Genomic DNA, 16,547 nt, shown 5'->3' on the forward strand with positions numbered 1-16,547 from the left:
GAGCGGAGGGGCAAAAAACAATATCTCCCAATAATAGCTCTCCTTCTCTTAACACTACAAAGACAGTTCACCTATCAAAATAAACCACATAACAGAATAAAGTCCAGTCCTGGGTGACAGCACGCACGTTTTTATTGATTTATTTTTATCCAGCGTTATCGTGTGGAGTGATGCGGAGCACAAGAGAACAACATTGTTTGAAGCCGCTCGCTTAAAAGACCTTGCTCGCCTCTCAATTTTCACAGATTGAATTTTGAGTTCGTAAGCTTTCGAATGATACCTAATCTATGATGATTACTAAAATATGGGATATGAAAAAAGGCAATAAATAAAGAGTGCCAGTCATCCCGCTAGCAGGACGTAACCGTGAATTAAACCTGTTTTTCTCAAAATTCCATTTCTGAAAGTCATAGCGATCAGCCAACTTCAGATGACCATAACTTTTGTTAAAGACAAACGATAAAATAAATAAAATCAGATTTGGAAAGGGCTTGAACCCAGCTTTAATAGGGTCTCAAAACCTGTAATATGTCAAATTTCACTATGTGGTGGGTTTTCCCAGATCGCATCACATATTTTAAGAGCTGACATAAAACGCAAAAAATGTAGACTTATCAAAAATGTAACTTAAGCACAGCTGCTAAATGAATGTGCTGCACTGGGCAACAAACTGAACTGAATGTGTGCCAACGACCACAGGGCTGATGGTCTTTTAAGTGCAGTTCATTTGGAGAGAGCAGCGTGTTCGGCATGTGAGAGCAGCTGAAGAACTGGATAAACATGTGGTTAGGTGAGCTCTTTAGACTGTGGGAGCTCACAACTGAGAAGGCCTGTAACGTACACCACTAAATGTGAGGATTGTGGAATGTTGGCGGCCTGTCAAGCACGCACACACTCGCAGAGAAAGGAAAAACACGGGGCAGCTGGCAGACCTCCGGCACCTGGCTACCAATAACTTCAATCGTACCTTTTTTTTATTGTTTTGTACCCACCCTTCTTTTCTTCGCGGGACTTCTGCTCGGCCAGATCGGCCAGGAAATGCAGAGGCGATTGGGACTCGGGCGGGGTGAACTTGCTGTCAGTGCTGGTGTCGCTGACGGGACTGCTCCCTCCATTGGCCTCCAGCTTCAGAGAGGAGTTCTGCTGGCCGCCCTCAGGCTTACACAGAGAGATTTTGTTGCTGTGATTGAGCACGTTCTGCAACACCTGTGAAAAGAAAGAGTGTGTAAGAGACAGCTCAGCAGTTTGAGGGGAGTGAGGGGAAATATTGTGGACTTTTAGTGGTTGAGAGATGAACCAGGACTGAATTCAACATTCCAGCACAGAACAGAATGAGAAAATCGGTGCGTGATTGAGAGTGTGAGAGTTTGTGTTTGCACTGAGCGCACACACTTTCATGAGGCGTGCTCAAGGCTGATGCCCAGTTTCATTTCATGTGAACGGAAATGTGGCTGAGAGGGATAGATGTATGGTTTGCTCAATTGGATGTACTGTCTTAAGGCCTTAAATCACATCTGATCGGTTTGTCAAAATGTATTAATGTTTTACTGGCTGAACAATCAACAGTGCAATCTATTGAACAGAATTGAGTTGAGTCACACCAGGTCACTGCTGAAGTAGCAAACATACAGTGTTGTAACATGGTATCCATTACTTTTCTCACGCTGATCAGAATTAACCTATCATGTGATGACTGGATTTAGCATATGACTGAATCATTTTACAGAAATTGCAGAGGCAGATTTCCATTTGTATGTCCGATACCATTCCTTTAAAATGAACAAATTTAAATGATTATAATAGTGATGGGAGCAATTCCTTTGTCAATATTTGGCTCTTAAGATTGCACTGCCTTTTATCTTTGTCCATTAAATTCTAAAATAAAGATATATTTACATAAAATGCAAAATGACAAAACTTAATTTCCCTTTGAATTACCCGGCAAGAGTCTTGATTTATGGCAAGACACCCCAGATGAATAATTTTTTTTTAAAAAAATTAACTAATCTATATCATCATACTTTCCCAGTTGATTAAAATCATTTTTAAAGTGTACTGATTCTAAACATCCAGTACCACAACCAAACATCCCTCACAGCTCCGTTTGCATTCGTGTAAAATTACAAAATGTCATGACTATGACTATGGTCTGCCCATTGACATACACATACCTGGGAGACGCCATTGGTGGATGGCAGTTTGTTGAAGAGGGTGTTTTGCTTCACAGCACACGAGCAGTGTGATTTAATGCTGTACTTCTCCCTGAGCATGTGCATAGCATTCACCAAATCCGTTAGAACTAAAACACAGACAAAACAAACAAGTCAAAGAAGCACATTTCAGCTTCCAGCCAAAGGCGTAACTACAAGCAATCTGGGATCACGACAGAGTGAAAGCATATCTTTCCGTACCAGTTCCTGGAATGATCTGTGTTGGCATCAGGTGCTTGTGATCATGAGGCTGTCCCTTGACACACTTCAACCAAGTGTACAGCTCTTTATCTGCGGAATAAGAGAAAGTGGATTACTCACAGAGACTGAGAGCAACAACACGCACAGAGAAGGGCGCTGTCACTGGCCTATTTTCCCATAGAGGAGCTGTGGTGTTTATGCTTCAAAGTAAATAAGGAGCTCTGAGCCTTCTAAGAAAAGATGCGATGATGTGATTCAGCAGAAATGACACCACTAGAGCTGGAGGGGTTTTTTATGCCCTACGGCAGAATTCAAGCCTGGAGAAGACAGCAAGAATGAGGGACTTAAATGAGGCGAACAAAGACGAGGAAGAGACAGAAGCACATCTCAACCCCCTGAGACAGCTGAGCTAGACAGTCCAAAAACAACTGCCACATCGCACGGCACACACACACACACACACACAAGTGCTGCCATTCAAACCAAAGCGAAAAATGACACGTCTTTATGAATGGTATTTTAAGCTTATTTTATATGAAAAACTGAACAAAAAAGTGAACTGTTTTGTCTTTCATCAAATCACAATGTTTATGTTATAGTCAATGTATGCTTCCTGCGAGCTTTTCGTTTTTCATGCATTTTTTTTGCATGGTAAAATAAAACCTGTAGCTGTAGTTTGCCTTTTTTTTTTTTACTAAATAACAGTAAATACCATAACCAAGTTTAGTGTATTGTTTTTTCTGTCACATTTAAATTATTTATATAATAATAACTGATTATTTTTTAGTCAGTTACATTAAGTAAATAATAATAATAAAAGCAAAAGAATTAACTAGAGACTTTTTTTTTGCACCAGTATTTTAAATATCTGGGCATTTTTCCAGTCCAGTTGAGCCTACTGCATATCAACAGCAGGTGAGTACAAGCAGAGTCAGTGTTCAAAGGTGAATATGAAAATGACGACTGACCTTTGGAGCTCTTTCTCTCCTTGGCTTTGTAACAGTCCAAACACACCACAAATCCACATTTTTGGCAGACCCAGTGAATGTTAAACAATGTGGCTTCACATGCGTCGCAGCTCTCTCTCACTCCGCGCACCGCTCTTTTCCAGGCGATCTTGGCTGCAGAGCAAAGCAAACAGGAGAAGGATGAAACGGACATTCATAGAGCTCACCCACTATTTCTTTTTCCTTTCTTACTTTTGACTTAGTCTGCTGTAAATATAACGGTGTACTGATAACAATGTTTTAGGAGGTCATGTATGTTTTGATACTGTTAAATAAATAGGAAAGGCTTTTTGGGCAGTATATAACGCACCATCTTTCTTTATCCATGTAGTTGCATTATTCTCGGTTAAAACCAGCTGACAGAATTTGTCTCCAATGTAGCTGAGGATGTATTTAGAGGTCTCCAGGTCCAGGTTGTTTTCTTCATAACCATCAGGAGCCCAGAGACTGAGCGCCTCTTCATCATATTGATCAGGAGAGGAGAAGCCATCAATCCGGATCACTCCGTTCTTACTGTATGAGAGGCTGGAAATGAGGACGAGAATGTGCAATTAGAGTTTATTTCCTTTCCTAAGAGCAATTCTATGACAACAAAACGAGAAAACCGATTGAAAAGCACAAGTATGTAATACTAGTGCATTCTGTGAAATGACATTAAACTCGTTTCACAGAACAACCAAGATGAGCCTGGCCTACTTTAAATGGAAAGAATAATTAAAGACAACCATCAAGGCGCCTAGCAACAGTAAGTATATTTATACATGTCAAAAATAGTTAGAATCCATGTCCCAATCTTTGCCACTGAAAACACAGATCTACATTTACTTTGTGCCCACAGATGGGACTCAATAACTTCCATAAATCTTTTAAACACAATTAATTGTGGGATAGCTACAGTTCGACAAGGTTCAATTCAAATGACTCATGTTGTTTGCTTATTGTCAGACTGGTAGAGAAAAGTGGAGATTTAATTATTTTAAGACTATGTAATTCACATTTTGCAAAAAGCTATTTCATCATTTCTAAAACCTAGAGACAACCATCTTCTGTTTTTCTTGGCATGTTCTCTATTTTGTTTTGGCTTTATATTGTCTATTTCTACTGCACTACAGAGTTCGAATATTTGAGCGGCCCTTCCTACTACACACATTATTAGTATTACCATGTAGCCTGACGGCTGCACAGCAAATATGGTATGTAGCTCCTCACTTTATACTCACCGACGGAAGTGGTAGAAGCGGCAGAAGACAGGTGAGTGGGCCGACTCTTCCCCTTTCTTAGTGCGGATGGAACGGCACTCCCTGCACTTCTGTAAGTTGGGTCCGATTTCAGAGCACGAGTCATCCTGCAGGAAGGACTCGCCCGTCTGTTTTAGCTTCTTTACTTTCCTCCAGTCCTTCAGTACTGATCGGGGAATGCCATCTATTTCCACAGATTGCATATCATAGATTACATTACTTAATCCATTAAACAATGTATTGCATACAAATAAAAAAATAAATAAAAAACACATTTATTACTCAATAAATAGCGTGGCCGGGATATATATCAGTCTATCACTAGGTGGGGATAGTGAGAGAAGTGTGCAAGGTTTGAAGAGTTAATATTTCAGTTGTAACCACAAGCAAGCATAACTGACATTTGTGACCGTTACAGTGACCTACAGCTTTAGAAGCTACAGTATGAAGTTACAAAGAGCCTCCATTTTGCACACAGCAATCATCAGAAAGCGCTAATAAAAACCCAAGTGCTCTTGGAGATGTTTTCCACATAAACGTGAGCATTCTAGGAAAAGCTATTTGCACAGCTGCCATCCAGATGTTCACCAAACACACCTCTCTTTCTCACACACACTTAACATGAAACATTCACAACGGCATTCACAGTCCATTTTACTTGAGATGGTCCTCACTGTAAAACACGAAATCCAATAGCACCGATAACACGTCAGCAACGTCTTACGTCAGCAGCGTCACTGAACGCGGATTGACAACAGAACCGAAAGACAATACAATGCTGAATACAATTTCCTTTCTGGACAAGGACAGTATCTCGTACATACATTTTTAATGGAAGGACAGAAAGCTCTCGGACTAAACCTTAAATATCTTAAACTGTGTTCCGAAAGATGAACGGAGGTCTTACAGGCTTGGAACGACATGAGGGTGAGTCAATAATGAAATTATATTCATGTTTGGGTGAACTTACCCTTTAACTACTAAAAATGATTGCCAAATTTTTATAAAAGCTGCATTGCCCACAGTACAAAAATTGAATAGTTATAGTTATTTAGGTATTGGTTAAAATAATTTCTAGCCTAGGAAACAATATCAAAAAAAGTTGGTTCACTGGTGGAGGAATTACTACATGTTAAAGCTTTTATTCTGGGAATAAATTTCAATACAACAACACTTGGAAAATGTACTAACATATTCACTTTCAATATTTTATATAATATCTTTATCTAATATTAAATGTGCCATAGAAACTAAAATTTCATTAAAAATGTACTTTTGACCCTTGGGAGACCAGGCAAGCTAAATGACTTTGAAGTGTACTAAACACGCATGTTCAAACTGTGATGTGAACTAAGGTGCACTTACTAGTACTGGCTAGCTTGAGTTTGGTTTTTTCCTTGGCACTCCGGAAAATACCATTTGGCTTCACCTCATCCTCCTCCTTTTCATTGTCTCCCTTCCTTTTCTGCAGGTCGTTCTGCTTCTTTTTGTAAGTGGGCTTGGGTTGCCGTTTAGTCCTTTGCTCAAGCTTGCTCTCACTGGAGTCGGAGTCATCACCGCTCTCCGAGCCCGATTCGTAGGAACGCTTGAGGGTACGCCGTGTCTTTCTGTCCTCCTGAGACATCTTGTCCTCTTGTACTTTGCTGTCCTTGCCTAGATCCACATCACTAGGTGCAGGGGCAATCAGGTTGACGGAGCATGGCTTAATTAGCTCAGATATGGGATTCCCACCCTTTTCAGATTTGTTTGTGTTTTTGTCCTCCTCCGAGTGTCGTGTGAGCCAGGCTTTCTTGAGCTTGTGGTAGTTAGACTGGCACACCTGTGCTGGCTGTCCGTTGGGCAATGGGCTGGCTTTGCTGGGAGGATTGCTGGGCATGGAATTATCCTGGGCAATGGTGGGCGAGTCCTGAGAGGATCTGACACTACTGCTCTCACTCTCAGAGGCGCTGCTGGAACCACGAGACTGTGCCGCAGCCAGAGCCGCTTTGGCCTTCTTCAGGTGAACATAGTTCTTTGAGTAGGCCTGTGTGGAGTCAGCAGAGCAGGCCTGAGACAGTGAACTAGGGGAGGTTGTTCTCGAACCTCCCTCCTGTGACTCAACAACAGCGGGTGGGCGGATTTTGGAAGCAGTGCTTTCCAGTCTGGAACTACCACTAGTGAACAAAAGATCTGCTCCATTGTAGCTCTGCGTGCTAAACGTGCTGCTGGCAGTAGAAATTGCTTCATTAGTCCTAGTGTTGCACACAGAATTGGCCACAACTGCTACTGAGCTGGGAACGACACCTGGTGATGCTCTAATCAGGTTTTTGTTGTACTGATCACTGGGATCCTCCAAATTTGTGTTTGGTAGGATGACTCTCCCAGATTCCCACCTCTCGGCCACTTTCAGGCAGTCTGACTGAGTGCGGCCAGCAAACAATCTGCCACCAAGTTGCTCTTTGGAGGCAATCTTGGGACCTAGAGAACCGTCATATTTTATGCAAGAAGAAGGGCGGACAATAACAGATGCCATGGCTGCCTGCGGCTTCCCTTGGCTATTCTCTGAATGCCAGGCCACTTTCTCGTGGCTCTTTGCTTCCCCGCTAGTCTGCCAGGATTCTGCCGAGCCCAGCTCGGCTCCGCTTTTTTCGTCTCTGAGCTCTGGGAGCAGGGTGGGTGGTTTCTGTTGTTCTGACACCTTTCCTGCTGAGCTAACAGGCTGGATTGGGGTGAGTGTGGGTGGGGAAAGGCGACCGTAGGGCCCCTCCTTGCGGTCAATCGCTTTCTGGGTGGGCGGGCGAAAGACTGGTGCTCTACGCAAGGCTGGCATGCCCTTGGGCTGACTTGAGGGAGAGATGGCTGGGCTGCAGCGTTCACTGAGTGTCACCACTGAGGTACTGAGTGAGTGTATGGGTGCTTGTTGACTGAGCTGTTCGGTGATCTTACCCACCAGTCCCTCTCCTTCTGGCTGGTGCTTAATGAGAGGGGGAGGCTTGGACAAAGACTTGGTGTGGCTAGAGTTATACGAGCTCAAAGACAAGGGGCTAGAGGTTGCAGGTGCCTTGTCGAAGTACGGATTGAGATCTTTGGATTGGAAAAGCCGTGGTGGCTCGTTTACAACGCTATTTGACAGTGTGGTGAAGTAGTTGGTTTGCGGGAGGGACTGGGATATAGAGTGTTTGTACTTGTACAGATCAGCTACAGAGTGCTCCACCTCTTTCTCATGGCTTTTGGGCTGGGAGGACATGCGGGAGTAGGGCTCACGCTCTGTCTCTCCGGCGCGAATCTTGGCTGTGAAGGGGGCCATTTCAATGCTCTCCAGAAGGATGCGGCGGTTCTCTTCTTTATATTTGCTGGTGCGGTCGGGCCCATCCTGAGGCATGCGTGGTGGTAGTTGCTGCTTGCTGTGGGGTGGCTCCATGTAGAGGCGATGTAGCTCCTTATTGTTAGGTGTCCGGCAGCGGTCCTGCTCTTGCTTAAGGTGGACACTGGACAGCCCACGCAGAGGGTCTACAAACACATTCTTGTCCTGATCCCTGAAGTAGCCATACAAGAAAAAAATCAACACCGTAAAAAATGCAATGATAGAAAACAGTTACAAATGTTTTTTAAAAAAAACAAGCCAGCATATACCAGCATATCTGAAAATATCAAACACATTAAATATTTTAATGTGTGAGCGATTTGTACAATAGTTATAGAGATGATGGACTAATATTTATTCTAGGGTAGGTGCTACAGTATGTTCCTTCTCAGATATTAGGTAACTGCACTGGAGGTGGTTCAAATGAGTACAGACATTCAGCGGGCTATAATAGAATAGTTTAATTATGCGCCCAGTCACTGAATGAGCATACAGTGCTCCTATCACATGGCATTTGTTCCACCTCTGGTCACAAGGTATTTAACAGCTAGCTGCAGTTCCAGGCACTGCAGGACTCTGGGAATGGATTAACCGTGTGTGTTAATGACAGAAAGAGAGACACAAGTGTATGCATGCTCACTCTTTGTGGAGTTCTCCGGGGGGGTTGGAGAGTGGCGGGCTGGAGTGTGAGCTGATCTTGATGGGTCTATGAGGCTCTGCACTGGCTGGTCTGCCCGGGACATGGCTCAAAATCCCCATGTTGTCTGCTGAGGTTACAGGGGTGGGCTGGTGCAGCCAGGGGCTGGGAGTGTTCTGCAACACACAAACACACACACACTCAGAAGGTCATAATGCACTCAAGGCAGCATACACTTCTCTAACAGAAGTCAGAACACACAAATTGCACATACGAATGACTGTCTGTTATTCTGTGATTTCTCTCACACATGCTTATAATGAACAATATAAAACAAAGTAATTACAGTTGAGTTACATTATCTTGGAATATTCTGGGTTGAAAGAAATGGAAAAGGTCTATATGGAAATTATTGTATTATTTTCTGTGGTATAACACCCTTAATGCCATTAGCTATGTTTCCATCCATAGTAACTAATTTAACTTATGGGAAAAAATTGGAGACAGAGTAGCGTTTCCATCCAGTGAACTGCAGAGAACAAAAGCATCACTTCCTGATAAACAAGTGCTTAATACCAGAAAGATATAAGAAAAATGTAAGTTACTGCAGTAGAAAAAGGCATTGCATATTATACTAATTTTCATATATAAAAATTACTTGTGCCTCAAGAGCACACAGACGAAACGCAATAAACTGGATCACATTATCCTAAGTAGTATTGTAAGACAGTTCTGGGAGGCAATTATGATTAACCACTTTGATGACAGACTTTCCTCAGGCATTTAAAAATGACCAAATCAGCATTTGAAATGCTGTGGAACAAGATACGCTAGTTTGTCCAGTTATGCCGTCCTGTTGTGGTGTCACATGTCTTTTTTGATGTGGATCAATTTATTTATTCGGTAAAAGAGTTTCCATCATAGTTTATGTGCATGTTTTCTTATCTTATATAAGTTGATCCGACTCAAATAAGCGCAAACGTTTTTTTGTACATTTTTAGAATTTATGTGCATCTTGGTGCTTCCATCCAGTGTTTTATTATTTGATATCCCAAAATACCCATAAAACTGGGTGAATGGAAAGATAGCTATTGAAGCTGTTAATATAACTAAACTTGTATTTGACCCAGAAAGTTTCTTAAAGGTGCCCAGTGTAATGTCCGCCAAAAAATCAATTCATACTCCACATTCCATACCAGATGGGGGCAGTATACCTCGAGAAAATGAGTTGGTCTACTCTAGAGAAACAAACGAGAAATCGCATAGTCTGTATGCTCCGCCCCTACATTCACAACGACCCTAGAGCCATAGTCGAAGCCGAGCCAAATCCAGAACATTTTGACTCAAGAGGAACGTTGGTTGATGTCAAGTGATTTTTAAATATGACATCTTCAAGCTACTCCCCCTTCAGCTGTACCAGTGAATATCTTCATATTCTTTTTGTTCATATTACATTTTTATTTTTAGTTTGAATTACATTAATTTGACAGACAGCTTTCGCTGATGTTGACCAAGCTAGCGCCATTCAGAGCTGCCAACTCTCACGAATTCACCGTGAGACACACGCAATTGACACTTTTCACACACTCTCACTAGTGATGCATGTGAAGTCTCAAGACTTTTACGTGGTCTCGGTCTTGTCACGGCCTTGCCGGTCTTTGGTCTTTGTCTTGGTCTTGTCTAGGTCTCACTGTTTCAGACCGACATAGTGGTCGGGGGATTTAGCAATACAATACTACAATTTCCATGACGATATCCACAATGGATTGAGTGAAGACAGTGCGGTGTGTGCAAGCCACACGAGAAAACATTGTATCCGCACCATTGATCACGGCGGCAATGAGCACTTTGATCACTTGATTTAAAAAACACATATTATGCACAGATGTTGATGTATTAATATTTAGTAAAACACACATCAGTGATATGATGGGTTAACTTCATTCAGAAGATTTTGGGTAAATGCACAACTGACAGATGACTTAGAGTGCACCGCCAACGGTGTGTGTGTGTGTGTAACCATAGCGACAAAACTTTCGGATACTGCACTTAAGCTTTCACGCCACACATCAATTTTGTCACGCACAGAAAAATCACAAAGCAAAGAGGACTCGGAGACCGACAGACTAGACAGAACAGGGTAGTTATGATATAAAAAAAATAAAAAATATCTTAATTTGAGTCCAAAGATGAACAAAGATATTATGGGTTTGGAACGACATGAGGGTGTTGACAAATAGTGACAGAATTTTCATTTTTGGGGTGAACTTAAAAAAAAAAGTTTTAAGTTTGACTGAATTATCATGAATGGCTATCTGTAATAGCTAGTAAATGTGTCCAGACATGATGCAGCACATACAAGAACATGCTCACACACATTAAGCTTATGCCTTGTTCACACTACATGATTTTAAAACGTCAGGCTGACTGTGCAATTCACACAACATGACTTGCTCTCAGTGAAATCAGGAGTGTTCAAGTTGTTTAGCTGTTCACACCACACAACACAACGTGATTGATCCACAACAGGAGGTAACTCACTACACGAGCTGACAACGCACTACATAGAGATACAACCACGATCGGATGATAAGAGCAAATCATTTTTGACTCTAATGAGCGCTGTTTCAGTACTATGTTACGGTCTAAATCCTGAAAATAATCAAATAAATAACGAGTTGACAACAACTCTGTCACCCAACGATTCTATCTTGTCTACAAACCACATTTTGGCACGAAAAACCAGCAATGTAACGAACCAGAAATGACGCGAAACAGCACGTGCGCCAATACCCAGCGCAGAAGAGAACACAACACATGAATATGAACGTCAGACAGAAACTAGTGCTGCACACTGTTTGCGCGACACTCTAAAAAAAAGAAAAAAAAAAAGAAAAACTAAGATTTACCTGGTGTCCTCAACCCATGCGTTGCTATGATTGGCTGTACTCATGACATCACTGAGGTTGAGTCGCGCTCTGGATATCTAGCAGGCTAGATATTTTTCTGGGCTCGGCGAGGCGTCTGCGAGCGTTTTCGCTGCGTTGTTGGCTCTTTCAAACTAACAGATTGGTAAGCGTTCATCGTCCGCTAATCCCCCGCGATTTGCACGCGATAACACCCTGACCTGTCGGCGAGCTCAACGATTTGCAAATCGGGCTTAAAATCCTGTAGTGTGAACTTGGCTTTAATTGCTTTAGCGTAAATTGTTTCAGGCTGAGTTCAAAACAAACAATCCCTGACAGCAACAAGAAAAAAACAAGAGTATTTGTCCATCCTCTAAAGCAGTCATTCCCAAAGTCGGGGTCCCGACCCACATGTGGGTCGCGGGAGATTTTGTCTGGGTCGCCAAGTCGAGCACTATTTTTCAGTGTGTTGTAGGCTACTCTCTAGATATGGGCTATTCAATTGGCGGCCCGCGGGCCAAGTGCGGCCCGCCAATCATCTCCATACGGCCGAGGGCACCCCAACCTCCCTCTCCTCCTATTTTCTGGTGGTGCCGCGCGGCTAAATTTGGTTAGATATGCGCGTGGACGCAGTGGCGCGTGCAGCTGGATGACTATACGCACGTGTGTACCATGAGCACTCCGACTGACCTGAGAGAAAAGTTTACGGTCCGAATATTTCAGCAGTTTTTATGTGTGTCCCGTATTTCTGTCGACTGAACCAGCGATAATAATCATTCGTTGGTTTGATTATTTCCTTTCCATGAATTGGCCCTTTGGCCAAACGCGCGTGCATAACGGTCTGAAACGATTCGGATTTGTTCACCTGAAGCGGTTTCTCGGTAAGTAACAACAAATAGAGAACAAAATAGCGCTGGTTTCAGTCGTTTCACTAGTTTACTTTGAACTAGGCAGCACGGCCCAGTGGATAACGGAACGCAAAGCTTAAAGGAGTTGCGTTTACTCCCGGTCCCGGACACTATTATTAAACAACGTTGCGCGACATCCTTTAGCGTCGGACACGTACTCCTCTCTCTTACAAACCACACATCACTCAATGATTTTAACTAGTTTTAAATCGGATGAAACAGTCTTAACATTCCCAACACTACTGATGAGAAAAATAGAAGAAACATGAATAAAGTTAGAAGACTAAATGCCCTAATCACCCCCCTTACAAACATTTACCATGTAATAGCCTGAATGTAATAATTTACCATGGTTTGGGCATAAATGTGGAATATTTATATTGAATGCTATGTTATAGTCATTTATATTGCCTTAGATTTATTAGGGGGGTAGAGGAATATGTATTTAATCGTGTGTGTAGTTTTTTTTTTTTTGTGCCTGTTTAGGCATTTTTATGCAGTGGTAGTGAGCCATGCATGGTTACAAAGTCTCAGTGTCAGAATATTTTAATTTAAGCCTATAAAAATTATTATAGTAAATTATGTACACTGTAACTATGAGAATATGAAAACAATGAGATGCCCTGTCAACTTTTCCTTTCTCATTTCACCTCTGCATATTGTCAACAACAGGTTAAACAAAAAAAGTGCTTTGTCAAATATCTGTATCTCTTTTAAATAGTTAACTGGAAGCTTAAAAAATGACCTTAAAAAATGGTCATACATATTTTGTTAATGCATAAATTCTCTTCGTGATATATGAACTATATGGGCCTAATGTTTTTTGGGTCACAAGGATTTATCGACTTAAAAATGTGGGTCGCCAGAAAAAAAGTTTGGGAAACACTACTCTAAAGGATCTCCTTTCAACAACCTCAGTCACACGTTGTACATTTTAATTCACAATGCACATTGCTGCAATACGGTCTATATGAATTATTATGGCCAGGGCTAGTAAACAGACAGGCACACACACTTACCCTCCGTAGGCTGGAGTCTGAATTGACAGCATTCTCTGGATGTACCCACTTGTACCCAGATTGGTAGGAGTGGGTACCGTTTGGGTACTGCCAGATGATGGGATAGAGGCCAAGCTGGTTATATGAGGCACCTCCATGTGTCTGGGCTAGCAACCCTTGTTGCTGTTGGATGAACTGCTGCTGCTGGTGGTGGGAATGGTGGTGGGCCAAGGCCAGGTGCCCGAGTCCTGTGGAATCCAGCCGTGAATGGCTGCCCAGGAGAGAGGCTGGTGAAATTGTGGGCAGTACGGAGGGCAGCAGGTGTGGGTGGTGCACCGAGTGGCTCATGGAGGGAGAAGGGAGGAGGTGGGATGGGTGGTGTGAGCTGGGTGTGAGACACGTGGTGTGAGAAGAACCATGTAGTGAATGCAGGTGTGGGTGCAGGTACGCCACGTGGTTGCTGTCCGATTCAGGACGCACCAATGCAGGGTCCCGGTACACCGTAAAATGCTCATTTTTGTCGACAACAAGAGGGCTTTTTGTGGATTCAGAGAGTGCCCCACGGGCTAGCACAGGCTTAAAACTGGAACGGGGTACATCTGGATCAGGTTTGAGTGGCAAACGGCCTATTGTTGGTAGATTTTCAGGGTGGCGAGGTTTATGTTTGGACACCTCAGGGGATGTATTTGGTTTGGGCTTGGAGGATTCATGAATACTGTGAGTTTTTGACTTCATGATGTCAGGTGAAGGATTGCACTTGGGCTTGAGGACGTCAGGGGACGAGTTGGACTTAGGTTTGGGCGATTCAGGAGAAGGACTGAGTTTATGGGTTTTCCTGATGTCCTCGGTTAGTGAGGCATTTTTAATGACCATAGATGTATACTGCTGCTGGAGCTTCCCTCTCTCGCCCAGGGCTGCTGACTCACTCACTGATGTCACCGGCCTTATGACCTCAGAGTGGGCGAATTCAATTTTACTGCCTATGCTGCGAGCGTTCTGCTGCTGCGAACCATCCGGCCTCCTGCACTCTGAGAGGGAGGCGTTTAGCACCAAATGTCTTGATTCGGAGATGTAGGCATCACACTTCTGTGATGCCAACAAGGCCGATACGGCCTCAGAGTTCTCTCTGGAACTGGGCTGCGTGTTTGCATCCTCTGTGATATCAATCACGCACTTGGGCGTGTGCGTCCGAGGTGTCCCTGTGCAGTAATGGTCCTTGGGGAGGGTTTTCACAGTGCTTTTCATCTCGACAATGCAGCTTTGGGCCTCTGCCGGTACAGAGGCTTGGTTCTGTGTACAGGAGGCCGGAGGAGGCAGTTGAGATCTCTTTTCTCCAGACTGTTCACTGTCAGCCAGCTGAGTTACCTCCACGGCCACCGGCTTGACGCATTTATCCTGCATTTCATCCCAGGGAGACAGCCTGTTGATTACACTCAACTCGTCCACGGGCTTGGATCCCTGGGATTTCTCCTCTTCCTCAGAAACTTTTGAAGCACTCTTGCATTTGAGCTCATTCTCTGAACTGTGCTCTGATGAAGAGTCTACGCTCTGCTTGTTACAGTTCTCAGAGTCGCTGCTCTCAGAGAAGTCAGACGCTTCTGTTTTGAGCCGCTTGAGACTACCCTTCTTGTCTTCTTCATCTGCTTTCCTCCTCTTGTTTGTCTGCTTGCTTTTGTTTTTAGAAGGATCTAGAAAAAAAGAGACCCACTCTGTCAGGAAAAACTTTCAACACAAACAAGAACTTTGACACAAAACGTGCCACCAGCAAATCTTATGCAAGAGTGCATACAAAACTCTACAAAAAGAATGGATAAGGATGATGTCATTTTGTACTTAGGTTAAAGGCTGATTGAATCTTGAGTGCTGCATTAGAAGTGTGATGTATGGGACTCTGGTAGAATTTATGCACACTTAAAATGTCCATTTCATTGCGGTGGCTGCACTCACATCATCTCTCACAGACCCAGCACCCTGCCAAACACTGTACTGCAGGAATTATGATGGAAGGATCTAAATGATCTTTTACCAGGTGGCCATCCAGCCAAGAAGCTAACACTGAACCAATCCAGTAGAAGGTTTCGTCAACTTAAATATAAAGCACTAGGGCGAGCCAAATATAAAAGGACTTTGTATAACATGAAAGCCATAATAGAGGAAAATCCAATCAATCCAGAGGCGACTGATTTAGCTTTAATAAGTGAAGAAAGAGCTCCAACTGCTGTTTCGTTTTGTCATCAAAATCCAAACAAGACTGAAAAAAGTAATTCAGTCACAGACCTACAGTCCTTTAAGCATAATTTATGAAAAAAATTCACACAAGTAATACAAAAATCCTCCACATTCACCATGTTTAGAGCAAGACATGAAATACAGGTAGGGGAAGACAGAAGCAACTTTTTTTCTATTTATTCTTTCATACTTTACAGACCTACCTGTCACCTTAATGTATAAGAAACACAATACACTGCAGTAGTGTAATTAGTGTAAGAACAATCGGTGTTTTACCTTTTCCTCCACTGTCCGATTTTTCATCTTTGATCTTCTCTTCATCTGGAACGCTGCTATCGGAACCTTTCCGACGTGAAGATCGTGGGCCGCGTTGTTGACCTGGTGAGGACTGCTGCTGCTGCTGCTGGTGTTGCTGGAATCCCTGCTGCTGCACATGCTGGGATTGTTGCTGCTGCTGCTGCTGAGCCTGAGAGGCCTGTTTGGGGGTGGAGCCAGAGGAATTCATTACAGGTCTGGGGCTATTGGCCTGGGCACGTGTGTAATGACCCTGGAAAAACACAAAAAGAGCACAAACACAAGCATGAGAGGACTTGTAATGGATTTAGGTTATAGAGAGTGAGAGAGAATTTTTAAGTTAAAAATCACCAATATCAAAAACACTTCCTTGCCAGCAACGACTGCACTACACACTGTAAAAAATGTGGTCACAGAGCTAGGCTTAAAAGAAGAGTTCCTATGGCTCTTAAAAATGCTTTCCAAACCTATATATTTCCAAAAATATTTACACCCCAAATTTAATCCATGCAAGCACAGCACGTGAAACCGTAATCGGGGTAAGCATTAATTGGAAAATTAGCACTTGTAATAAAT

At 42.9% G+C, this 16,547-nt stretch overlaps 1 protein-coding gene across 5 annotated transcripts in view; it reads right to left on the bottom strand.

The window, feature by feature from the left end:
- The window catches only part of jmjd1cb (jumonji domain containing 1Cb), a 175,150-nt gene that overhangs the window by 8,725 nt on the left and 149,878 nt on the right, over positions 1-16,547 (bottom strand). For all 5 annotated transcript variants that reach the window (XM_089122044.1, XM_039653335.2, XM_039653334.2 and 2 more), the window contains 10 exons: positions 15,954-16,224; positions 13,470-15,136; positions 8,640-8,812; positions 6,022-8,171; positions 4,639-4,840; positions 3,729-3,943; positions 3,380-3,532; positions 2,412-2,501; positions 2,172-2,299; positions 993-1,206 (listed from right to left, as the gene is read on the bottom strand). In XM_089122044.1, coding sequence (XP_088978170.1) covers positions 993-1,206; positions 2,172-2,299; positions 2,412-2,501; positions 3,380-3,532; positions 3,729-3,943; positions 4,639-4,840; positions 6,022-8,171; positions 8,640-8,812; positions 13,470-15,136; positions 15,954-16,224 — 5,263 coding nt within the window. The remainder of the gene's footprint in view (positions 1-992; positions 1,207-2,171; positions 2,300-2,411; positions 2,502-3,379; positions 3,533-3,728; positions 3,944-4,638; positions 4,841-6,021; positions 8,172-8,639; positions 8,813-13,469; positions 15,137-15,953; positions 16,225-16,547) is intronic.

Source organism: Pimephales promelas, chromosome 17, assembly GCF_988280905.1.
Source record: "Pimephales promelas chromosome 17, fPimPro1.hap1.1, whole genome shotgun sequence".
Classification (NCBI taxonomy): domain Eukaryota; kingdom Metazoa; phylum Chordata; class Actinopteri; order Cypriniformes; family Leuciscidae; genus Pimephales; species Pimephales promelas.